Genomic DNA, 25,144 nt, shown 5'->3' on the forward strand with positions numbered 1-25,144 from the left:
GACGAAGTGAAGGGATGGCCCTGCAGTTGACCATTAGAGCATGAGTGAGTCTATCCAAGACCAATAGGACTGCCCAGCTGACCTGTGGATTTGTGAGCAACGATAACTGTTGTTTTAGCTTTCCTGTGGGTTTGTTTTCTCAGTGGGTGGATACATCATAAATGTGCTTTTTGTTATATATTTTGTTTGTTGAAAGTGTATAGAACTTTCAACTTTTTGTTGAAAGTGAAAGTGTATAAAACTATGTTTTTAGAAAGACTTTATTTATTTATTTATTTATTTATTTATTTTTTAAAGATTTTATTGGGGAAGGGGAACAGGACTTTACTGGGGAACAGTGTGTACTTCCAGGACTTTTTTCCAAGTCAGGTTGTTGTCCTTTCAATCTTAGTTGTGGAGGGTGCCGTTCAGCTTCAAGTTGTTGTCCTTTCAGTCTTAGTTGTGGAGGGTGCAGCTCAGCTCCAGGTCCAGTTGCCGTTGCTAGTTGCAGGGGGCACAGCCCACCAACGCTTGCGGGAGTCGACCGGCAACCTTTTGGTTGAGAGGACGTGCTCCAACCAACTGAGCCATCCGGCAGCTCAGCAGCAGCTCAGCTTAAGGTGCCATGTGCCATGTTCAATTTTAGTTGCAGGGGGCGCTGCCCACCATCCCTTGAGGGACTTGAGGAATTGAACTGACAACCTTGTGGTTGAGAGCCCACTGGCCCATGTGGGAATCGAACCGGCAGCCTTCGGAGTTAGGAGCATGGAGCTCTAACTGCCTGAGCCACCGGGCCGGCCCCAAGACTTTATTTTTTAGAGTAGGAATTTCTGAGGAAGTAATAGACTAGCAACTTAATCTGGATTGTAATAGAGGAATAGTTCCTACAATTAGGGGGAAAAAAGCTGGGGGGAAAAAAAAGACCATAAGTAAAATAAAAACAAAGAGTATAAAACCCAAAAAAAATAAAAGAAAAAAAATAAGCTGAGCTTGAAATTCAAAAGTAATATCTAGTTGGACAAGGGGTCCTAAGGCTGACCCTCATGCACTGCTGGAGGAAGGCTATAGTAGATGACAAGTTGGCAATATTATAAAAGGTTCTAAAAATACACATGCTCTTTGATCAAATAATTCCAGTTTCAGAAATTTACCATGTGAGGGGGCAGCCGGGTAGTGCAGTTGGTTAGAGCGCGGTGCTCTTAACAACAAGGTTGTCAGTTCGATCCCCACCTGGGCCACTGTGAGCTGCGCCCTCCACAACTAGTTTGAAACAACTGCTTGACTTGGAGATGATGGGTCCTGGAAAAACACACTTAAATAAATAAAATATTTTTTTTTAAAAAGAAAAGAAATTTATCATGTGATATTAATAAAAGATGTGTAGAGAAACTTACCTACAAAGTTGTTCCTAATTGTTAGGGTCCTGGCAAGAAACAGATGACACACTTAGACTGGACAAGTGTGGAGAATTTAATGATGGACTTTTGATAAAGGCATGGAAGGGTTAAAAGAAACCAAAGAATGGTGGATGGCTTGGATTAGCAGTGCGGGGGGCACCATATCAGCCTAAGTATGAAGGTGTAAGGGAGGGGAGCTATTACAGGAACCCAGGGAGAATAGCCATAGGAGAGAACTTCATACCAGATGGATTCAAGGTCTTACGTTCAACAACACAGCCAAGTAGTAGTGCTTCAGGGAGGGAGCTGGGGGAATAAATGCTCTTGCCTCCTTCTTTTCCCATTATCAGATTTCTCGCTGGTGCCCTTCACTAGCCAAACCTAGAGGAAGCTAGAGAGGGCAGAAGTCCAGTGATGCATTCTTGCAAAGGTCAGCTTCCTGGAACAAATAGCATGGTGGATAAAGGTAAAGCATGGGCTGAGGGCTAATAAAGATACATAGCACAATGTCTGATGCAGCATTGTTTGTAATAGTGAAATATTGGGACCCGCTTGAGCATCCACATTAGGGAATTTGCTGAACAACTTATGATAGGTTCATATGTTGGACTATAATGCCACCATTAAAAATGGTGTGTTGGAAATATTTTATTAAGGTGAAAAGATGTTCATAATATATTGTTGAATGAAACAAAAAACTTTATGTACATTCAGATACCAATTTTCTGCCAGTATTTTGTGTGTGTTTGTGTGTGTGTGTGTGTGTGTGTGTGCACGCATTTATGCATTTAAACTGTCTGGAAGAACATATGGTCTAATGTTTACAGTGCTTCTTTTGCGGTGGTGAGATTACAGATAATTTTAATATTCATAACTTGCTCCTTTGTATATTCTGCTTTTTCTACAATGTCTAATAAAAAATTAAAGTTCTTTTTAGAAAAATGAGAAATATGGCATGATCCCAAATTAATTCTGTGAATTAAATAGGTGCCAGTCTTCACACTGAAAAGGAAAATTTCTTTAAAAATTCTGTTAGAAGCCAATTTAATTTTTGAACAGTTACAAAATTCTTAAGTAAAATCCTAGCAAAGAACTGAGCAATAGTAATTATCGTTGTACACAGTTAGATGCTGGTTACAATGCTGAGTGACTTGCCTGATTCTCTTCTTTTCGTACAACCCTATGAAGTAGCTATTCACATTTCCACTTTCAGGTGAGGAAACCCAGGCTCAGAAAAATCATGCCCAGAATGTCATGGTTATTAAATGGTGAAATAGTATTCAATGCCAGGTCTGTCTTCCTCTAAATCCAGTGTTCTCAACCACAGCGTGTCTAAGTAGGACTCATCTCCAAACACAAGACTAGCAGATCACAAAGAGGACTTGGAATGTCTTACATCACGTCAACAAAAGGAATAGTGAACATCAGAAGATTACTTTATAGACACAGCAACAGCATTGTGTGATATTTAAAAGACTGTCAGAAGCTGGAAGCAGGTAGATGCTTCATTAACCTGGTGTCTGTTTAAAAACAAATGTCAACACATTAACTATAAATTAACTGGTCACCATTATAATTATTCAGAATTCTTTTTAGAGATTATTGTCATTGCTTTAAGATGGCAAAAAATGGTTGGAAAGAAAAAGATCAGAACATTGCTACAATAAGTAGCCTGCTGGAAATTCAATCATTTATTCATTCATTCATTCATTCAGTATTTACTAAGAACCTACTATGTGCCAGATACTGTAGCAAGCATTGACCAAACAGTGGCAAAAGATATATTAGCTAACGCTAATGTGGAGCTTGCTATAACTAGCTAGGCTCTTTTTGAAGTGCTTCATATATGCCAACTCATTTAATCTTTATAAATCTTCACAAGGTAGTTATTGTTGCTCCTTTTTATAGATGAGGACACTGAGTCACAGAGGAGCTAACGTGTCATTGCTAGGAAGTAGTGGAGCTGTGACAAATACAGACAATCTTGGCCCAAGAGTCTGAGCAATTAACCCTTGTGTTAATACCTCTCTTTAAACAAGAAATAATGGCCTCTGTGTTCATGGCAAACATAAATTTAATAAACATTTGCTGGTGCCAGTTACGATAGTTTACCAAACTTTGTACAAAGCCAAACTAATGTCATGTCTGAAGTGACCTTTTATGTTTTTAAGCAATCTCCAGTTGGTGTTTCATAGTCTAGAGCAGAGGAATCCAGCATTTCTTGACAAAATTAAATATACAGTTTCCAATAGTAAGAGCTAAGGAAGAAGAGACCAACAGGAATGACTTACTTAGATGAGGACGGGGCAGTCAGGGATGGCCGGAATAAGGAGGAGCTCATCAGATGAAGCAGGGTAGGGGGGTGAAGGGCCAGGGGCAGTGAGGAAGCAGGTGCAGAGGGTCCAGGGACAGCACCTGGAAACGTAGTCCCAGTGTCGACTTACCTGCAGGAGCCTGAGAACCTTTGCAGGACATGCTGAGCAATGGGTTTTATTTGAAGAATGCTGGGGAGCTTTCAAAGTTTTGTTTTACAAAATGTTTTCACGACAGATGTTATAACTGCAGATGTCATGTTATTAAAAAACTTGTCTGATAGCTAATTCGTACTGCACATCGGACTCCCTCAGATTTCTTCTGTGGTTGTGAGGGATGGTGGCTGAGTTTGAATCTGGCCTGAGTCTCAGGCAGACAACCCCTCACACCCAAACCTAAAATTCCAGGTGCTTCTCAGAGGGTTAGAGGGACACAGTGGTGAGGAAACTCAGGTACGGATAAGGAAACTCAGGTACAGAATGTTGTTTTTGCCGTAGATATCAGTGCCTATCATGACCACGTTCACGATTTATAATCAGACCTGAAAGCGTGTTATAAATCGGCAGTTTCTGTACTTAGTTTACCACATGGCAGCCGTTACACTTTTTTTCATGGTCTAGGATTGTGCTGTCCAATATGATGGCCACTGGCCACATGTGGATATTTAACTTGAAATCAATTAAAATGAAATAACATTACAAATTCAGCTCATCAGTCCCACTAGCCACACTTCAAGTGCTCATAGCCATTTGTGGTTAGTGGCTTGGCTACTTCATTGGACAATACAGATTTATAGAATAGTACCGTCATTATGGAAAGTTCTTCCGGACAGCCCTTGTCTAGAAATTTCTTAATTCGCCCTTTTCAACGGTGGGTGAGTTCCACACAGAGTTGTTTGTGGGCAGATAAGTTTATCATCCAGCTTACAATTTTCATCCGGAGCCTATATATAAAATTCAAATTTTGTAAGCATGTTTTATTGTTTGGAGATTGCCATTTCCTAAAGGGCAGAGATTGTGTTTTTCCTGTATTTCTGTGAAGAGCCCTCGTTCACTAAATTTAATAAACATTTGCTGGTGCCAGTTACGATAGCTTACCAAACTCTGTACAAAGCCAAAGTAATGTCATGTCTGAAGTGACCTTTTATGTTTTTAAGCAATCTCCAGTTGGTGTTTCATAGTCTAGAGCAGAGGAATCCAGCATTTCTTGACATACTGTGAAGTCTGAGAAGTTACTCTGTCAGGGTAAGAATAGATAAGTAGGTGCCACATCGCTTTTGCCCCTTGAACCAAATAACGGTAGGCAAACTCCTGCTCCCCTTAGATTATTTGCTAAGTTAACATAGTTAATTAGGTTAATTGTTAATTGGGGATCAGAGAGGGATGAGATGAGGGAAGAGACTGGCTTGGAGCTTAGTTCTAATACTTCCATGTTTTCATTCGACAAGCATGAATTGAGCCCTACAACCTGCCGGACACTGCACGAGACCCTGGGGAATAAAGAGATGAAAACAAGAAGGTCTCTGCTGTTGAAAAACTTACAGACACATGAAGATTCATTCCATGTGGTCAGTATAGTGACAGAAGTATCACAGGGACTTATGGGAACACAGAGGAAGGGCAACAAACTCAGCCCCGGGAGATCAGGGGAGGCTTTCGGGAGAAGTAATGCCCTGCCCACAACTCCAGGAGGCTCAAGAGCGGAGATCTCTCCCAGGAAGGGTGTCCATCTAGGGGTATGAGTGAGGACAGAGGAGTTTTCTAGAGAAGCAGAGAAATTAGGAAAGATACAGAATTAGTGTGAGTTTGGCTTCATTTATTCATGTAATGGATCTGAACTCATGGCAAGATGGAAGAACCAAGGAACTGAGGTAGACCATCATTATTCTGATTCTGAATTTGAGCCAGAGTTGATGAGTTTTAGAGCACAGTCATATGTGAGTTGGAGTTAGTTGAATGCCAGAGAATGAGGGTGATTCCAAAAACAGCTTTCACCAACTGTTGCCGTGATTCTACTGTGGATTTTTGGCATGGCTCGGGAGAGCTGCCCATGGGTTTGGGGCTATAGTGGGAAATGACCGTGGAGAGTGTGGGCAGAAGATTGAGCGAGTTAATCGGTGGCAGCTTGTGTGTTGGGGGTTGAAGAAAGGAAGAGAGGGAAACTGCAACAGATAGAGAGGCAAGGCCTGGAACCTGCCTCAGGAATATTCTTACTTGCCAGTATTACTACCGAACTGTGCAAGAAGGACAGACATTTTCAGCACATTCCATCCAAGACATGGATTCTAGTTTTAAGCATTGTACCTGCGGTCATGGGTGCTTTGAGGATGTCTCTCCCTTCACTGGCTTCCCCTTTGGTAAGCCGGAGGTCTTTCCTAGGGATTGAGCTAAATTGAGGAATTATTTAGGCTAGAGCATGTCAGGTCAAAACTCTTTGCTTGTTACAATCTGACCATAACCTACCTGTTTGCTCTTTTGTCCCCAAATTCCTTCTAAATAGCTTTTCCTACAGTTGGGCAAGTGGCCCTGCTCTGTGCCCACATTCTGTTCATTTTTACCTTCTTGCCTTTCTAATTTCTATCTTGCTTTTGCTTTGCCTTTCTACCGCTCTTTTCTCTGCAATACCCCACTCCCCACCACTTCTTTGTCCTTCTTTTAACAAATGTACCCATTGCTCCCTTCGATCATTCAAGACCCAGCTTAAGCCACACATAGTCTGTGAAACCTTCCCTAGTACTGGAGCCCATGCTTATCTTTTCCTTTTTTGGACCTTCATATTTAGAGTCCAGATCCTGCAGTTTAACACTGAGACTTACGGTGCTAAAGACAGAGACCACCTTGCCCCATCATCATCTGTCCTATCTGCTCTTGGAGCAAGACATTGCCTTCTAAACATTGTTTTCCTCTTCAGCGTTTCCAAAATGAAGGTCTTTCTCAAGGGCCTGTTCTCAGTCTTCTTTTCCTTCTTTCTTCTCTTCCAAGGCACAGTCATTTGCTTTCACAGCTCAAACGAATAACTGCAAATGATTTCCATAGTTGTCTTTGTAGCCCCACCTGCCGCATCTCCCAAGCCTGAGGCTCCCCTCCACCACCCACTGCTTGCGCCCACTTTGCTCCCTGGTGCTGGACCAGCTACTCACAGCCAGCGTATTCAGTACTCACCGCTTCTTTTCGCCTAACAGAGCCTCTCCAATTGACTTCCTTTTATCTGTCCTTACGTATATGGCCTCAAAACCTCTGAATTGTCTTTTATTCTTTGTTTTCTTCATTTTTCACCAGTTGATTTAACATCCAGAATGTGTCTCATCCGTTTTCCAATTTCCATTCACACATAGTTTTTATTTAAAAACGATTTAAATACAAAGGTAGTACATGCTTGTGTTAAAAAGTCAAATGATACCAGTTGTATTAATCAGATATAATACCATTGTAATCAGATGTATTAATATATAGAGCAAAAAGTGAACGTTCCTCTTCAGAAAAGTGAACATTCGTCTTCATGTATTTACTCTCCAAGCTCTTTCCAAATAATTTCTTTTCCCAGTAAATAAACAAATTGTGGTATATCCATTCAATGGAATACTAGTTAGCAATAGAAACATTCAACAACTTGGATGAATCTCAAAGACATTTTGCAAAGTAAAAGAAACCAGACACAAAGGGCTACATACTGTGTGATTCCATTTATATGAAATACTAGGAAAGACAAAGCTGTAGAAACAGAAATCAGATCAGTGGTTGCCAGGGATTGGGGCAGGAACAGGGGATAGGCTGGCACAGGGGAACTTTTTAGGGCAAAAGAAATATTCTATATCTTGAATGTGGTGGTCTTTACAGGACTTCATACATTTACCAAAACTCATTGAACTGTACACTTTTAAAAAGGTGAATTTTATCTGATTGAATTACCTGACTGAATTTACCTGCCTGAATTAAGTCTGACTAGAAAAAAGAAAAAGAAGAAAGAGGAAAGAAAGGAAAGAAGAAGGAAGCAAGGAAGGAAGGAAGGAAGAAAGGGAAGAAAAAGTTAGGAAGAAAGAAAGAAGCAAAAGCAAAAGCTTTATTGAAGTGGAATTTTCTGTACCAGATGGTGAGCTGATTTTAAATTTTGATAGATAAGGCCAAATTGTCCTCCTAAGTGGCTATACCAATTTACACTGCCACCAGTAGAATCTGAGAGTGCCTATTTCCCCACACTCTTGCACAAATAGATATAATCAATTTTTTAAAAGTTCTGTCTATTTGATGGTGAAAAATGTTATGATCCTTGATAATTCAGGCACACACTGTTAAGATCTTGCCCTAATTGTTCTCTCTACTTGCAGTCTTTTTTCTCCCCAAATCACCTTATATATTGTTAATAGAGTAATCCTTCTTGTGCTTAGTTCTAATAATATCTTAAAAATCATTACCCCATTGCCTACAAAATTAAATCCAGACCTTTAGGCAGATATTCGAGTCCTGATTTTTATCCCAGCTTTCCTGTTCTCTCTTCTGCACTACTGTCTTATCATTCTTAGTAGGAAAGTTGTCTCAAACTTTAGCTCAGTTGTTTTTACTCTTTGTTTTCTAGCTTGGTTGAGATATAATTGACATATAACACTGTGTGAGTTTATGGTGTACAATGTGATCATTTGATATATGTGTATATTGTGAAATGTTTATCACAGTAAGGTTCGTTAACCTCCTTCACCTCATGGAATTATCATTTTGTTGTTGTTACTGTGAGAACATTAAAGCTCTATTTTCTCAGCAACTTTCAAGAATAAAATACAGTGCTGTTAACTACAGTCACCTTGCTGTACCTTAGACCCCTGGAACTTATTCATCTTATAACTGAAAGTTTTTATTCTTTAAATAACATCTCCCTATTTCCTCTATTCCTTAGCCCCTATTTCCATATTTCTATGAGCTCAATGTTTTTAGATTCCACAAATAAGTGAGATTGTACAGTACTTGGCTTTTCTCTGTCTTATTTCACTTAGCATAATGCCCGTAAGGTCCACCCATGATTGTCAGAAATGACACTGATTTCCTTCTTTTTTCATAGCTGAATCATATTCCATTATATTACATATACATATATACTCGTATATGCTCACGCAGTATACACACACGTACACACTCCTACCTTGTACCACTCAGTCTGTCTTGGACTTCCAAGTCACACTACTTACCAGCTGGACTGTAAGAGCCCTGGACACTGACGTAGAATGCTCTAAATCCTAACAGAAGTGATACTTGGTTTTATGCCCTCAGCACTTGGAGACTATGGGACTCCATGGATCTTCCTTTCCTTAGAATGTTGGTGACCTTGAGTCATTTCTATTATCTCAAAGTTGTGATTTTTATTTCCAACTGATGTCAATCCCTTCTTATTGGCTGGGCAAACATTTGATCTTCCTTGAATTGGCTGAGAATTGAGAGGGTGCCTTCTTTTTCTGACATCCTGGGTTCTGGTGTAGGTGGGAGCTTACGGGAGGTTGGGGCCAAATCTGAAAGGTTGAACCTCTTCACTGGACAAGTGGATGCTCTGGTTCAAATCAACAAGTGTACATGTATAATGAGGGTTTACTGGTGTTATGAGAGATCCTAAGCAGGATTCAAACTTCACATTAATTTAGTTGGAGAGGTAAAACCTAAATGCATAAAAGATAAAATAGCATAACAGGACAATTTAAGAATCACCCCAAGGCAGCGGTTTGTAGTCAAATGTTTTTACACAATGAGTTCAGAGAATGAAGAAAAGTGTGTGTGAATAAGAGGTCCCAGATCTAGGGCCAGCGGATCGAGGGACCAGACATACTGGGACCGGCAGCAGCATCTCCACATAGGTACCCACCAGCAGTTTATGAGCTGGAGGAAGGTCTGCAAAGCCTCCTGTTAATGGGGCGGAGGGGCAGGGGAAGATTAATTGCTAGGAACAAGGGACTCTTTAAGATTGGGAGGCATAATAAAGTACAAATTAGGAACACCAACCAAAGCTATCTGTAACCTTTATTCTCAACTATTTTCCTTGAAGCTAACAAGTAGGCACTCACAGAAGAATGCCTCCGCTTTATTCTGAGGAGGGGTTATTACTGGTTTTCCAATCTTACCCCGGGGCAAGACACCTAGATGGCTTGCAGTTGCAAGGCTGGGGACCGGACTGGAGCAACCCGGATGCTTTTGTCAATGTAGATGATTCACGTTTTTCACTGTCCACCATAGTTCCCCGGGAAATAAGATAGTGTTCTCAACTCACACCTTCGGTACCCTGCCTGATGCAAGCGCTCCAATAGGATGCGAAGATTCAAAATCGCCAATTCCACTTTCCAAGACCTTAAAATCACAGAGTGTCTTCAGAGTTAGATGCCTGGCACATATGTAGCAGGTACTTGACAAATGTTAACTCCCTGCTTCACTTTCCTCATTTCCCCAGGGAACTCTAACCCCCAAACGCCAATCTCCTGACGTTCTCTCCATCTCCCCAAAGCGCTATTTTCCCTAAAAGAGCCTGGACGAGCGCCGTTCTCTCCAGCTCCGCTTCAATTCGGTTCAATAGGCGCCTTCTGAAGGCCTACTACGTGCGGGGTGTGTGGGCCTCCCCACCCCAGAACGTCCTGTCCAATGACCGGGACAGGAGGCAGAACCTCTAGACAGCAGAAAGGATGGGTCGCGCTGTGTGCGCGCTTTTCTCACCCCCGTTACTGCATGTCGGGCTCTTAGGAAGCGACGACCTTTCCTCTGCTTTGTCCCCTCTGCAGCCCCGAAGCCTGTCCCTACAAATGCAGGCGCCCCACTCACACCTGCTGCCCCGCACACAATCGAGCAGCGCGCAGGCAGGCGCGAGCGGAGGAGGGAGAGGCCCGCCGCGCGCCGGGCCGGCCAGGTTTCCCGCTCTGACCCCTCCTGGCGGGCCTCCATCACTCGGTCCCGGCGCCCCGGGGGCAGAACGCGCGGGGCCACCAGGCGGCGGGACCCGTTGTTGGGTGCGGGTCGGGGCGGCGCCGGCCCCCGGCCTGGCCCAGGCCTCCCGCGTCCCCCCGCGCCCCCTCCCGGGAGGCGGGCCCTGGGGGAGGGCCCGGCCCCGCGTCGCGCAGTCCGGGAGCATCCGAGCCCCCGCGCCTGCCTGCGCGTCTTTCTGGCCGCCCCGCAGGCAGGCGCCCGGCCGGCCGGGAGGTGGTGCTCGCCTCCCCGCGCCGGGGCCCGCGCGTTGCCGGGCAGCGGCTCGGAGGCTCCGAAGGGGGCGGAGCGGCGAGGCCGGCGTGCGGCTGGCGGCCCCTGTCCGCGGTTCCGGCCCCCGGCCCGCCCCCGCCTCGCCGGCCTCCCTCCGCGCCGGTGAGCGGCGCCGGGTCCCAGCAGCAGCCGCAGCGGCCGCCTCTCCCGAGCCCGAAAGCGCCGAGGGGCGAGGCCCGGCCGGGCGCCGGCCGGGAGTGCTGGGGGCGCGGCGCCGACGCCGAGGCGCGGCCATGGACGGGAAGACCCGCGCCGGGGTCGCGCTGGTCCCGGGGCCGAGCGGCCGCGGGCCTTCCGCTCGCCGCACCCGCCGCCGCCGCCCGGGACTGCTGCTTCCCGGCCTCTGGCTGCTGCTGCTGGCCCGGGCGGCCTCGTGCACCCCAGGTAAGCACTGACAAGACCCTCGGGCCGCCACCGCGACCCTGCCTTCCTTTATTGCTGTTATTTTCAAAATCCTGCTTTCCCCGCCCATCCTTTTATTCTCCACCGCTCCCTCGCCCTCCTTTCTTAAGATGCTTTTCCATTCTTCTTGGGCCCAGCAAATAAAGAAACGGAGAAAATAAAACGTAAAAGCATGCGGATTGTGGCCAATCTTGCTAAAGGTCTGCAAAGCTATCCTCTTATCGACGGAGCCCGAGGCGGGTCTGGTGGCTTCATCTCCGAACGTGCCTTTATTTTCCCTGCAAATTGCAAGCACTGGAATTGTATCTGCATGGCTGTATCAATGTATATCAAATGTTTGGGAGTACTTTATTGTCGGGGCAAAGGGGTGCGTTCGGTGTTTGTGCTTTAAAACGGTATTGCATTTCTCTGAGTATCCCTGCGTCCCCCAGATGCAGGTAGGCTGGCGGTGTCCCCCAGTGCACAGGACACAAAGAACATTCAAAGAATATCTCTTGGAAAGCGCTCTGGCCATGGATCTTTCCAGGGAACTAGCTATTGCTATCACTCCTGCAAAAGCATCAGTACAACATAGTGTGAAAATATTGTGATTCTTAAGTGTCAGGGCATGAAAGGAGTCACGGTTGTTTTTACAGTAGATGCAGTTTACTGACTGTTCGTCAGCATGGAATTAAGAGGCATGATTTATGAAGAAGCATGTGGGTGGGTTTTGTTGTTGAGGAAATGATTTAATTCATACTGCTTCTCTGAAATGTTTATTTGTTCCCCCCTGTGCATGCACACAGGATGGTCTGGAAACCATCTCTGAGCTGACACAATGCTATAAGTCACTGGTTGCCCTCCACACACACTGGCTACTTTGGGGGCAGAAAAGGAAAGGTGGAATGAACAGTTGTGGGTGGAAAGCTGCCGCTTACTGAACAAAAACAGAAAGAAAGCAGTGGAAGCTACTCCAAGTCCTCCCCTCTCTTGGGAGCAGGGCCAAGGGACTGCCAAGTGGCTCTGGAAGGAAATGGAACACATTTGAAGGTGTCCCTTGGACCTCACTGTAGGAATTATAACCAATGCCATCTAGGGGATGGTACAGTACAAGCCCAGGAAGAGACTTCAGAAATCACAGAATGGAACCGCTCCTTTTTCTAGAGGAAACTGAAAAGCGACTTGCTCAAGGTCATAGGCTAGTTGGTACACTCATCACTTTTCTATTTGCCCTGCTGCACTGCCCCCTAGACTTTTACACACCCGAGACCTCCATAGATTTCCTATAGCTGGGTGGAATCCTGTCTCAGAAAGTCAACGTGGGAGGTGGGGGGCAACAAAATGGGTCTCTTTCAGGCAGTATACAGAGAGTGCAAACAGCTTTGCCTAATCTATCACCTCAGGTCTCAGTTCTACTCTTAGGGTGTTTGTCATGCAGGGCGTCATGCGGGGTCTCTGGTCCCGCTCCCCACATAAGAACGCAGGATATGGTGAGGCCAAAAAGGAACACCCACGGTACCATAGATTGGGGAGTCAGACCACTGTATTCTCGCCGGTGGCTGGGTTGGAGACACAAGAAGCAGGAGCCACACGCGCAACCCGCCGTCCGCTTCTCTGCAATCTGCAATCTGCAATCCACACTCCACGTCTGCTAGTTTAGCCACGGCAGTTATATCAGTGGCTAATGGCTAACCGGTAACACCTGATGGCCAACTAACTAGTCACAGCTGATGACCATCTACTACCCGAGCCAGCACCTTTCCATGGGAGGCCGAGAGCCTGGAAACTGCTCTCTGGGTCTCTGTCCCCCAGTGTTGCAGCTCTGTGTGTCCAGAGAGAAGAAGAGACCCTGGGCGTTCTGTGGGACGAGATAATCTTGAAGAGTGGTCTTGACTTTAGTCAGCAAAGAAAGCCCATCTGACGCTAATAGATTCATCAGCTGTGGGACACAGCAAACTAATCATTCCATTTACTGAGTGCCTCCTGTGTGCCAGTTGCTACGTTTTATACACATGATCCAGTCACGTTATGAGTTAGGCATCCCTGTCCCATTGAGGAAACTAAGGCTGCAGGAGTTTAGATTAGTTTGACTTCAAACTCTATGCACTTAGCTTCCCCACGTGAATGTGGCCATCTGGGTATACTACACATGTAGAGAATATAAGTAATTTTTTTGATAAATCTAAAATCAATAGTGGGGCTGTTTGTCTTGTCCCTCCATAACTTGCTCTTCTTTAGAAGTCCATTCCTGTTTTACCTCAATGCCCGATACAAATTGTCCTGCGGGGTGTCATACAGGGTCTCTGGTCCCGCTCCCCACATAAGAATGTAGAATATGGTGAGGCCAAAAAGGAACACCCACGGAGCCACAGATACGGGAGTTATACCACTATATTCTCGCTGGCGGCTGGGGTGGAGACACAGGAAGCAAGAGCCACACGATCCACAATCTGCCGCCCACTTCTCTGCCAATCGAACCCACTTGCTAACTGCAATCCACGCTTGCTAGCTCAGCCACGGCAGTTATATTAGTGGCTAATGGCTAACTGGAAACAGCTGACGGCCAACTAGTCACAGCTGATGACCATCTACTACCCGAGCCAGCACCTTTCCATGGGATGCCGAGAGCCTGGAAACTGCTCTCTGGGACTCTGTCCTCACAGAAATACAGGCTGACCCCGTTTTATTGCACTTCACAGGTGTAGAGTTTCTTACAAATTGACGGCAAGACCCTCCGCCAGCAAAAAGATCATGACTCACTTTATTGTGATACTTACTTTATCATGGTGGTCTGGAACTGAACCTGCAGTATCTCCGAGGTCTGCTTGTATTCAGCCTGGAGATGTGAAATTAACTCTATGTCCTCTCTAGAGCTGACATCACAGAAACAGAGACTTCATCCTTTCACTCATTTGTGTATTGGGCTTCTCTGGTTTGCACAGCTGCTTCTAGGCAGGACCTGGCGAAGCGGAGGACATGCACCTGTCCTCCAGGATCCAATTAGAGATAAAGCAGCGCGCGCAGACCCCTGCATGATGTGGTTACGGGCAGGAGAGGCAGTGAGTGAGAGCGTTCAGGGAGGACCTCCCAAAGGTGGCCTCTGATCCACTTCTTGAAAGCTGTGAGGAGTGATGGTGAATCACGGGTGGCTTCCCCATGCATGGTGAGTGGTGGCTGCCCCTGGAAAGAGGTTGCCTTTCAGTTGTTTGGTGCTGGTTTCCTCTCTGTGCCACTCGGACCCGCTGGTTGCCAGTTCTGAGTGTTGTGTTTTCACCATCAGAGGGGGGTTGGGGGAGGCTTTCCTGGACCCTGCCGTGGTGGTGCTCTTCCTAAAGGGTAAGTCGTGTTAGTCTAAAGTGCACATGGCATGTCTTAATCCTGTTTTGGATTTTCTAGGTTAGGCACCAGTCTCTGTGCCTGTCCTGTCGGAAAACCACCGCCTTCAGGAGGTTTCTCTTTCTTTGTTAACTTTTGTTAAATGGAGTCTACCTTCTAGTTGCAGCCCCTTATTTAAACTTACGTGTTTTATTGATTTCTTGCCTATTTCTATTTCATTCAGCATTTTGAAAGTGTCCCTTTTTGTTTGTTTAAACATTTATAAGTTTGGTCTTGCTGTTCACTGTTGTGGAAACAGTTTGTAATACTTGGGAGTTGCTTTTGAATGTTGTGCTTTTAGGACTTGCTACTTCTACAATGTAAAAAGAAAGAATTGTGCCTTTTTCTTTATCTTATTCAGGGATAGGTCTTAAAATAATAGTTATTATGAAATTGTTACTTTGGCAGAGAATTTGGAAATTACTGGGAGTTATAATCCTACAATATATAGGTAACGCTGTAAATAGTTTTGTCTTTTCTTTGTTAATACTAAAGAAATGAAAATTAAACAATATGCACATTTACTTTTTTTACTCAATATTTAACTTAAGCACTTTCCTATTCGTTAAATATTGTTTGAAAACAGTTCCTGTCCTAATAATTTACTTAATTATTTTATTGCCAGCTTTTTTGGCTGTTGTAAATAGTGCTGTGATGAATAGCTATGTAGGTAAGGCTTGGTCTGGATTTCTTTGTGTGTGGGTGTTTTTTTTGTTTTGTTTGTTTAAACATATACATTTCTAGAAGGGAAATTAGAATGTAATTTAAATCGGCTGGATCTTTGCATGTTGTCTTCAGTGTGCTGGGTGTCTGTCTAATAGGTGCTTAGTAAGTTGAATGAATCATCTTTTTGTGTAAAGCTGTAATACTGAAATAAACCCTAGCAGTTTAAGCGGTTGCCGGATTCACTTCATCATCACTAGTATTGCACATTACTTTTATAATAAAACCCTTGTTAAATAAACTTGTAATACCATGCTTTAATTTTTATTACTTTCGAGTTGGATGTTTTTTGCTTATTGTGTATTTGCGTTCCATGAATTTTTCTCTTGTGTTTTTTCTTATGAATCTGTTGTGGCGTATATACTTAAATTTCTCTTTGTATATTATGGATAGCAACCATTTTTTTCCTCCCATCATGCATTGTGTTTTCCCCCCTTCCAGTGGATTTTCTTTTAAATTTTATATAATTTTGAAATTCAGAAGTTTTTGGTTCTAATTAGTTTTGATTAGCAAAATCTGCCATTTTTTCACTTTGTAATTTGTTTCGTTGTATTTATGCATATAGCAGGTTAAAATTTTATCTTACTTGATGTGCTATTTTATTAGTCATTTCAAGGTGAACACTTGTTACACTTTTGGACTGGTTTAGTGTCATATGAACAAAGACTTAGATAAGTGTTTTAAAAGCGTGATCCCTTCACCTCTTGCACCAACTTGGGGATGTGGAGGTGCTTAAGAACCTAGATTTCTGGGGCTCTCCCTTGACCTACATTAGAATTTTTGGTGGGGAGGCCAGGGAATCTTCATTTTTAACAAATTTGCAGCTGATTTTTTTTTTTTTTTGGCCCTTTATGTTTTGGACCACTGATCCAAGGTGCTATAAATCCAGTAACTGAAAATTTAATAGTATTTTTGGGGCATACCGCTTAATATCTTGCAGTTGTCTTTCCACTGTTAGAATAGTTGATTTGAAATCGTGACATTGAAACACACTTTTTTTTGGTTTTATCTTGTTTGCTTGGTTTTCTTTGGGTTGGGAGTCAAAAGGACATAAGAGGACTTTATTTTCCATTCTCACTCTTGTTCCCTTGGGAACAGCTGCTGCAGCCTTTGTCAGGAAATGCTTCGCTTAATCCTGAAAACAGAACCCAGCCAGGATGTTGTGAAAAGTTGCCGGGGACCTGGGAACCACAGGTTTTCTTGTATCAGTGCCCTGGGTGCTAGAGGCCACTAATTACTGTAATTGTAATCACACTAGGTTGATTTTCCCAGATAGGAGGAAGCTGTGCTCACTGATCTAATTCGTTGCCAAGTTGTGGCCACCCACCTTTCATCTGCAGCGCACAGTGACATGATTTCTCTTTCACATGCCTATGCAGCACGACGTGTTGGGAAGCGCATTGAACTGTGAGCTCGCAAACCCCACTGTGCTTTTACCTGCTCAAAACTGGCTTTGTGACTGTGCACAAGTTCCTTCCTCGGTGTAAGAAGGAGGTCACTGAGATGATCTCCCTTTTAGCGTTTACATTTCAAGTCCACATGTTGGCTGCCTTGGAATGTCCTTGTTCTAGACAGCAGTTGTTCTTGTTTCTGTTGAATGTTTGTGAGTGTCTCCATCGCACGTCCCTGTAGTATGATTTGCTGAAGGCAGTTCACTCTTACCGTTGTATTTTTTTTTTAACAGGACTTTATTGGGGAACAGTGTGTACTTCCAGGAAAAAAACAGTGTGTTTTTCCAAGTCTTTTTAATAAACCCTCTGTATTTCTCTCTGGCATCCCCACCCCCAGGACACCTACTTTGCTCCCTTAATTCTCTTTGTCTATTCCTTGTTTCCATCTTCCTTGGTAGGGCTTTCGGGATGCTAGTACTTATAGTTTCAGGTATCGCTTCACCTCATTAGTGAAACTCTAACCTTGCTACTGAAAGTGTGGGCCACAGGCCTGCAGCAGCATCACCATTGATTGGGAGCTGGTAAGAAGTGCAAACTCTCAGGCCCCACCCGAGTCCGTCTGAAGCAGAATCTGCATTTTTACAGGGTCCTCAGGTGATTTCACACACACCCACACACACCCATACCCCCCCACCCCCCCACTTGAATTTTGTGAAACCTCCTGCTCCAACCTGGGAGTAAGGGGCATTGGATTGCTGGGGTCTGAGCCAGCCCAGACTACTCTGGAGCCAACCCAGACCTTCAGAGACCTTGAGATACACCTGCCTTTGGGACTGACTCGAGGTGAATACTATGTAAGAGCCCTATTCCCCTAGACCAGGCCACTTCAGAACAGAGTGCTTCTCTAGACCTGCCCTGATTCATAACCCATTCATTCTTTATGGACGTTTGGCTGGTTGTTAAAACACTGAAATAGCACCCCACCAGTCGGTAAATAGCTGCTATACTGAGCATTCCCCATCTTCCCCAGTGCCTCGGGCCTGTATGCCTTCCCTTAGGGTTCCCTCCCAGCATTACCCAGCAAATGAAGGGCTAATGCTCAGCTGGCAGGACCTCAGGTCTCTGCCTTAGAACAGCCCCCTTCCGATTGGGCAGTGTGCACGCCCCACCTGCTGTTTACGGTGCTGAGTATCACGGTGTCATTTATTTATTCAGCCATTCATCCATCCATCCTAGAGCCAGCACTTAAAGTGTGTTAAATGGATGCATTTGATGGTAGCTGAAGTCACCGACCTGGAAGACCCTACCAAGGGAGAGCATAGAGAGTTGGAGCTGAAGGCCAGTGATAGAGGCCCAGGAAACTCACATTCAGGACAGGGGAAGAGATAGAGGAGCTCACAAAGGAAACTGACTGTCCTGACAAAATTGTGGCGTGAAAGCCACGGGAGGAGAGAGTATATAGGTGAGTGACACACCATATCCAGTGCTGCTGCACTAAACTCTCAAAGGATGGAGAGAGGACCACCTGATCAGAATCACCTGGGGTTCTCGTTAAAAACTCAGACTCATGTTCAAGCTAGACCTACTCAATTAGGTGATGCCTGAGGTTTTGTAGTTTTGAAATGTTCAGTAAGCTTCTCCAGTGATTCTTATGCCTGGTGAGGTTTTAGTTACCCTGCAACTTAATGATGGCGTGGGGTGGATGGAGGTTTCAAATACATGCTATAGACTTGATCATGTTAATACGCTTTAAGGGATGAATCAATGAAGATAGAGTGGTTGAAAATTTAAGAAAGAGTGGAAGTAACTACAGGACAGTTCCCCAGAAGTGAGGATGCTCGTGTGGGCGGGCGGGCTCGCTGGAAGGAGGGTGGGGGAGAACCAGTATCGGGAGAAGGCTTTGGAGGGGGCTGGTGGAGGCTTGGGAGTGAAGTCTAAGGTGACAGGAGAAATTCGTAGAGATGGCCAGTGCACGTGCGATGTGATTTCGTCTTGTGGCCTCTGACATTCCAAGGGAAAGGGGGCGATCGGCTTGAGTTAGGGTTGGGAACCTAGGGCAGGCGTGGTAAAGGGCCAAGGGAAACTGAGGGACCTGGCAAGACATGGTCTGGATGCTGTGATATGGAATCTGGGTTGGATGAGGAAGGAAGTGAAGCAGTGGATGGAGGGGTGGGTGAAGGACTGAGAAAGGGGGTCTCTATGAGATCCCAGAGCAGATGCATCGGCAGTGAGGTGGGGAGAGGGCTGGAGGGGTTGGTGGTGTCATCATTTAAGGTTTCAGGAGTGCCTCAACGCTGGGTTTGGTCTTGGTTAACGACTCAGGGTCAGGTGTAGCGTGGCAGTCATTTGTTAAAGTGGAATGTGGATGAAGGCTTTTGCGTGAGTAATCTGTGGATGTTGAATTTGCTAAGAGTGAGGTCGACAGGACTGAGCTGGGCACCAAATCCTTAGCGAATGAACAGAAGTGACCGGATGACGACCTGTGATAGGGAAGGAACTGTCTCTTCATTCTATCTGTTTTTCTCCACCATCCCTACTGCCCCCGTCCTCATTCAAGCTCCACCATCTTTTCTCGGGGTAACTGACATGGCCTCCACTTCTGCTCTTGCTCCATCTACTTCCTCCTTCACTTTAGCTGGAGGGTCCTTCTAGAAACAAATTTGCTCACGTCACATCCTTTTTAAACATCTGTGCTGGCTGCCCAACGGTTTCATGATGTTCTCAGGCACTAGCATTGTGGGGTGGGCGGGCTGGGAGTGGGGCTGTGGATGTAGGGGCTCATGAGAAGATGCACGCGTGGGTGTGGAGTATTCCAAGTGTCAGCACTGAGAGGGACCAACAAGAGAGGGGAAGTGAAGTGATTGGGAGACTGCATTTTGCCCTCCTCAGATCCAGGACCAGCATCAGAGAGGCCGTTTTTCAACCCCAAGGTGTGCTGTGCGGTGTCAGACCAGCAGTTGACAGAGGGCCAGCTTCTGCTTTGGGAGGTGTCGTGTGTGTTCCAGGAGTGAAATAGGAAGTGAGTTAGGGGATGGGCAAAGGGGGAGTGGTAAGGTAGGGCCACCTGTGCAGGTGAGGAAGTAGAGAGGGATGAGCCAGTATGGGGTGGGGTTGGCAGAGACATTGCTGGAAAGGGAGGCAGTGAGGGCAGGGGCAACGTCTCAGGTGTTTGGAGAGGATGGGATCCAGGGCAAGCGTGGAGGGACTCATTTTAGAGAGGAGCAAGACAGGAGGAGAACTAGGAGGCTAGATCTGGAGACGCAGATGCGTTATGGAGCGGGTGACTCTTTGGAGAATGGTAGATGAGACCATCTTTTGAAATGAGCGCAAGCGTGAGGTAGGATTGGGAACTTGAGAAAATACAGCTGGTTTCCAGAGGAAATTGAAAAAAGGTGAGTGTATGAATCGTCAGGCAGTGGAAAGGCCCAGTTGGAGTTGGAAGGCCAGGCAGTCACTCTCGGCTTGCCCCTACGGCATCCCTGGGTGGCTTAGCGCCTTGGCAGAAAATGAGCAGGTGACAGCGGTCCTCAGTTGCCAATCGCATGTCTTGGCAAGAGGTCAGGGGCTCTGAAGGCTCCTCTCTCCTGGTGTTTGGCAGATAGATAGTTCACAGCCCTGTGGAGTCGTTTGGAAACTCTCCTTCTTCCTTTGTTCCCTTGTCTCTTGTTTGGGTCTGTGGAAGGAACCCTCCGTCACTACCGTTTCGGCCATAGAATTAACTGTGGAGCCAGACAGCCTGCAGGGCTGCTTCAAAACACTGGGTAAATACTGCTGGGGAACTTTCAGAGGGGGAAGCCTCACATACAAACACACCATCTTCTGAAGCCAGCTTCTAGGGGAACTTGGACAAAGCCCAGGAGACAGGTGTGAACTGGTGGGAGGTCGCCAGGCCTCTGCTACTGTGGGTGTGGCCTGTGGGCCAGCAGCGGCGCTGGGCTACTCTCAGGTCCTGCCCCAGACCTACTGACTCTTTTAAGAGCATCTCCCAGTGATTTGTATGCACACGAGGGTTTGCGAAGGTGTCTCATCGAGGTTGGGTGCATTTCAAAGATCGTTGGTTGTTACCTATTTATTTAGTGGGGAGAAAAATTCAGCCCAGGTTGATTGGGAAAACTAAGAGGAGAAGCAGCAGCAGGTTCAGAGCTGAGCTGGTGTCTGGCGGGACATGCAGCTCAGAGAATTGCCCACGCTCCGTATTTCCCCAGAGGGCCGGAATGCTTTTGGGAAGCTTGTGTTCAGTCCCTGCACTGATGTCAGCAGGCATCGGGGTGGGGGCTGCCAAGGATTACAAGAGCTCCTGGAAACGGGGAAGCAAACAGGTGTCAAAACTGGAGTGGAGGTGGAAGCAGCCCCAGTGTCCATCAGCAGATGCATGGATGAACAAACTGTGGTCTGTTCGTACAATGGGATTATTTATTATCCCTTCTTAGAGAAGAGAAAGATTCGGACACATGCTCACACATGGATGACCCTTGGCATTGTGCTAAGTGACATAAGCCAGTCACAAAAAGACACATACTGTCTGATTCCACTTACATGAGGTACCTAGAGTCGTCAGAATCATGGAGAATGGTGGTTGCGCGCTGAGGGGAGGAAGGAATGGGGTGTTAGTGTTTAATGGGTAAAGGGTTTCAGTTTTGCAGGATGAGAAGAGTTGGTTGCACAACAGTGTGAGTATACTCAACACCACATAGCTGTAAACTCAGAAATGGTTAATATGGTAAATTTTATGTTATTGTGGTGGTTTTTTTTTTTTTTTTTTTTTTAACGTAATTACAAAAAAGATCCAAGTTAGGCTGAATGGGAACTAGCTGGTTGGGTAGCAGGAGTGAACATTCCTCAGAATTGGGAGTCACAGTGGTCTGGGGGCAGGGCAGGAGCACAGGTTGGGGACAGGTGGGCAGAGGCAGGTGACAGGCTGGGATGGGAAGGCTGTGGGCACAGGCCCCATCTGGGCGAGGGCAGTGGTGGGAGGTCGGGGGAGCAAGTCAGTGGCTGGCGGCTAGGACAGAGTCACTTGGCTCTGGCACCAATGAGGATTTTCAGGCCTCTCTGCCTCAGGACTGCTTCCCCTCTTCCTCTCTTCTCTCCTCATACCTCACCTGTCACCGTTCCTTGGCATCGTTGAGTGGTTTTTTCCTGCACAGCCATTTGATGGCGGATGGGATTGGGGACACAGCTGGGGAAGAGGCCACAATTTGCAGCCGGGGCCTGAATAGAGGCTGAAGAGAGTCTCAGGTATTAAAAAAAAAAAAATCGGATTCTGCTTCCTAGCCCTCGGAATTGGCCTTTTAAATATTTTATGCATTTTCAGGATTACAATAGCTTTATTGGGTTTTTTTCCTGGTTATGAAAATAATCTATGTTCATTGCAATAATTTGTACTTACTGTTCCCTCCGCCTGGAACATTCTTATCTCAGATATCTACATGGTTTACTATGCCTCTTCCTTCAGGTCTCTGTTTAGATCTCATCATCAGAGAGGCCTTCCCTACCTGTGCTTTTAAATAGCCTCCTCCACAACCTTGCTCCTGGCCCTGCCTTTTCTCCGTGGCGCCTGTCAACATACACGGGTGTTTGTTCTCCATCACTCTCCACCAGACAGCTCCACCAGGGTGGAGTTGACTGTTTCGTTCCGTGTCATTTGTTCAATTGTGCAGCAAGTCTTCTGTGAATGCCTACTCTGTGCAGGCACTGCCCCGGGCCCTTGGTAAGCTCGTTACGTGGTGTGTTTCTAGGTGACAAGTGCCATGAAGAAACGGAGCAGATAAAGGGCTTGGGAGTGAGGACCGAAGTTGTTATCAAGGTGACTAGGGAGGCCTCATTGACAAGGTGACTGGATTAGATTGCTGGGGCTGCCATAGCCAAGTGCCACAAACTGAACGGCTGAAACAACAGAAGTTTATTGTCACATAGCGCTGGAGGCCAGAAGTCCGCAGATCAAGGTCGGGGGCCAAGCTCTCTCTGACGGTGCTCGGGAAGGATCTATGCCAGGCCTCTCTCCTAGCTTCTGCAGTCCTTAGCTTGTGGCAGCATAACTGCAGTCTTCACGTGGCGTTCTCCCTGTGTGCGTGCCTGGTTCAAAAGACCCCTTTTTATAAGGAGGGGCCACCCTCTTCCAGTGTGACCTCATCTGAGCTACTTACATCTGCAGTGACCCTATTTCCAAATAAGGTCACATTTTGAGGTACTTGGGGTTAGGACTTCCACTTTTCGCAATTTGGGGGTACCTGGTTGAACCCGTGACATTTAATCTAAGATTTGAAGGAGGCAAGGGGGTAAGCCCAGAAGGTGTTGTTGGGGAGAACAGGGTTCCCAGCAGATGAAGTCGCCAGGGTAAAGGCAGGAGTGTACCTATTGTTGGGGATGAGGAGGCAGCCAGTGTGCCCAGAGCAGAGAGGGGAAGATGGTGAAGGGGTGACAGGAACTCGGGGCTGAGAGAAAATGGGTGCCGGGGGTGCAGCATCATAGGCCACCGGGACGTGGGCATCATTCCAGGTAAGGTGGGAAGCAGTTGGAGGGTTAGAGCAGAGGAGTGATGCAACGAGGCTTAAAATATAAAATGTATTGCACATTAAATGAATTCAGATGGTAGAAAGAGATGTAAGTTAGAAAGTGAAAATCACCCCAAATCCTACCACTCAGATAACCACAATGACATTTTGCTGTTTTTCCTTTCAAACCTTTCTTCCCCCACACACATAAGCACGTGCTCATACATGCAAAGTAATAGTATCCTATCCTACATATTTGCTGACTTGCTTTTTTTTCATTTCACACTTTATCATCAAATCTTTATGTTGCCAGGAGATACAGATCCACATCGTGATTTTATTTGGTGCTGTGGATATTCTGTACTTTATTTAACCAGTTCCCTGTTGATGGATAATTATGTTGCTTTCAACTTTCGCTGTGATTAAAAAAAAGTTGAGCATTTTGTCCATTTGTCTTTACACACTTTTCTAATTATTTCCTTAGGATAAATTCCCAGAAATAGAATTGCTGGACTAGGCAGTATTCATATATTCAATTTTGATGTATATTGCCAAATTGTTCTCTAGAAAGTTTGAAGCAATCGACATTCTCTCTAGCAATGAACCAGAGTGCCAGTTTTGCTTCTCCCCTCCATGATATAGGCTGGTACCAATCTTTATTTTTGCCAAACTCAAGATTAAAAAATACTTCCTTTAAAGTTGCATTTCTTTGATTGTTCATTGGTACTGCAGTCCCTTTTGCATTCCTTTCTCTGGTTCTGTCCAGAAATCTCAGGGCTGACCTGGGAATAATTATCTAGCAAGTACAGAGTGCTGGCTGCGTGTCGGACATTGTGCTAGGCATAGGGCATCTTGTTGAATCTATACAACAGCTCTACCAGGTAGGCACTATTGTTCCCCCCATTTTACAGATGAGGAAAATCAAGGTTAGAGAGGTTCACTAACTTGCTCAAGGTCACACAGCTGAGGAGGAGTCCTTGTAACCTTGAGGGATAGGATGTGTACCCCCATCCAGGGTTTCCTTTGCTTGGGTGCGTATTAGAGAATGACTCTGTGATCTCTACCATTGAAGTGCTCACTCACAGACTTTGCTTGCTTGTTAGAGTGGACCCTGCAGCTGGAGAGGCTGGAGAGCCGCAGCTGAGCCATGTGGGGCCCCTGTCTAGCCCCTTGCCTGTGTTAGAATCCCTAGGTATGAAGGCACCCCCAAAGGCCCAGCATATCAAGGTGCTCACCAAATACTGGTTAAGAAAAATGAAGGAAGCAGGCTTTGGCAAGCTCAAGTACTGCGTGGAGGTGTTTCCTTTCAGCAGATTAAACATTTTTTAAAATAAAAAATTTTAGAAAATTAACATTTCTATTATGAGCCTGTATTCCATGTCTTCCAGCACAGAAGATAATAGTGTTCTTAATACCAAGTTTCTTTCCTGCATTTCCTCTGTTATCATATCCTGGATCATATCCTTGTGGTTTTGATAATATTTCTACTTTGTTTTGACTATATTTTCCTGTGGTTTGTTTCTGACAGTAAAGTGTGGTTGTAATGCATCGTCTTTCTTAATAAATTGGGGTATGTCACTGGTTTAAAATCAATTTTTCATTAACTTTCAATTTTGGTGGGAGGAAGTCAATGCCTTAAAACAAATGCCTCGTTCAAAACCCGACCAGGGCGCCATGCGGTCCTACTCCCATTGTTTATGTGCCCCTTGAGCCTTTTTTGTTCTCTGTAAAACAGTGTATTAATGCCTTGAGTTCTCGCCTGGATCTGGTGTTAAAGTGTAATCTTCTAAATAATTTCCAGAAATCTTAGGCCAGAAATGGTTCTGTATTTTTCATCACAGTTTATATTAACTTTATTCATTGATAACCTTCAA

At 45.4% G+C, this 25,144-nt stretch overlaps 1 protein-coding gene across 1 annotated transcript in view; it reads left to right on the top strand.

Annotated features, from left to right (window-relative positions):
• Positions 1 to 14,349: 14,349 nt before the first annotated feature.
• Positions 14,350 to 25,144, top strand: part of KIAA1549 (KIAA1549 ortholog) — a 104,120-nt gene continuing 93,325 nt past the window's right edge. Inside the window, exon 1 of the mRNA XM_033098810.1 lies at positions 14,350 to 14,450. Coding sequence (XP_032954701.1) covers positions 14,444 to 14,450 — 7 coding nt within the window. The 5' untranslated portion in view covers positions 14,350 to 14,443. The remainder of the gene's footprint in view (positions 14,451 to 25,144) is intronic.

The sequence above is a fragment of the Rhinolophus ferrumequinum genome, chromosome 26 (genome assembly GCF_004115265.2).
Source record: "Rhinolophus ferrumequinum isolate MPI-CBG mRhiFer1 chromosome 26, mRhiFer1_v1.p, whole genome shotgun sequence".
NCBI lineage: Eukaryota > Metazoa > Chordata > Mammalia > Chiroptera > Rhinolophidae > Rhinolophus > Rhinolophus ferrumequinum.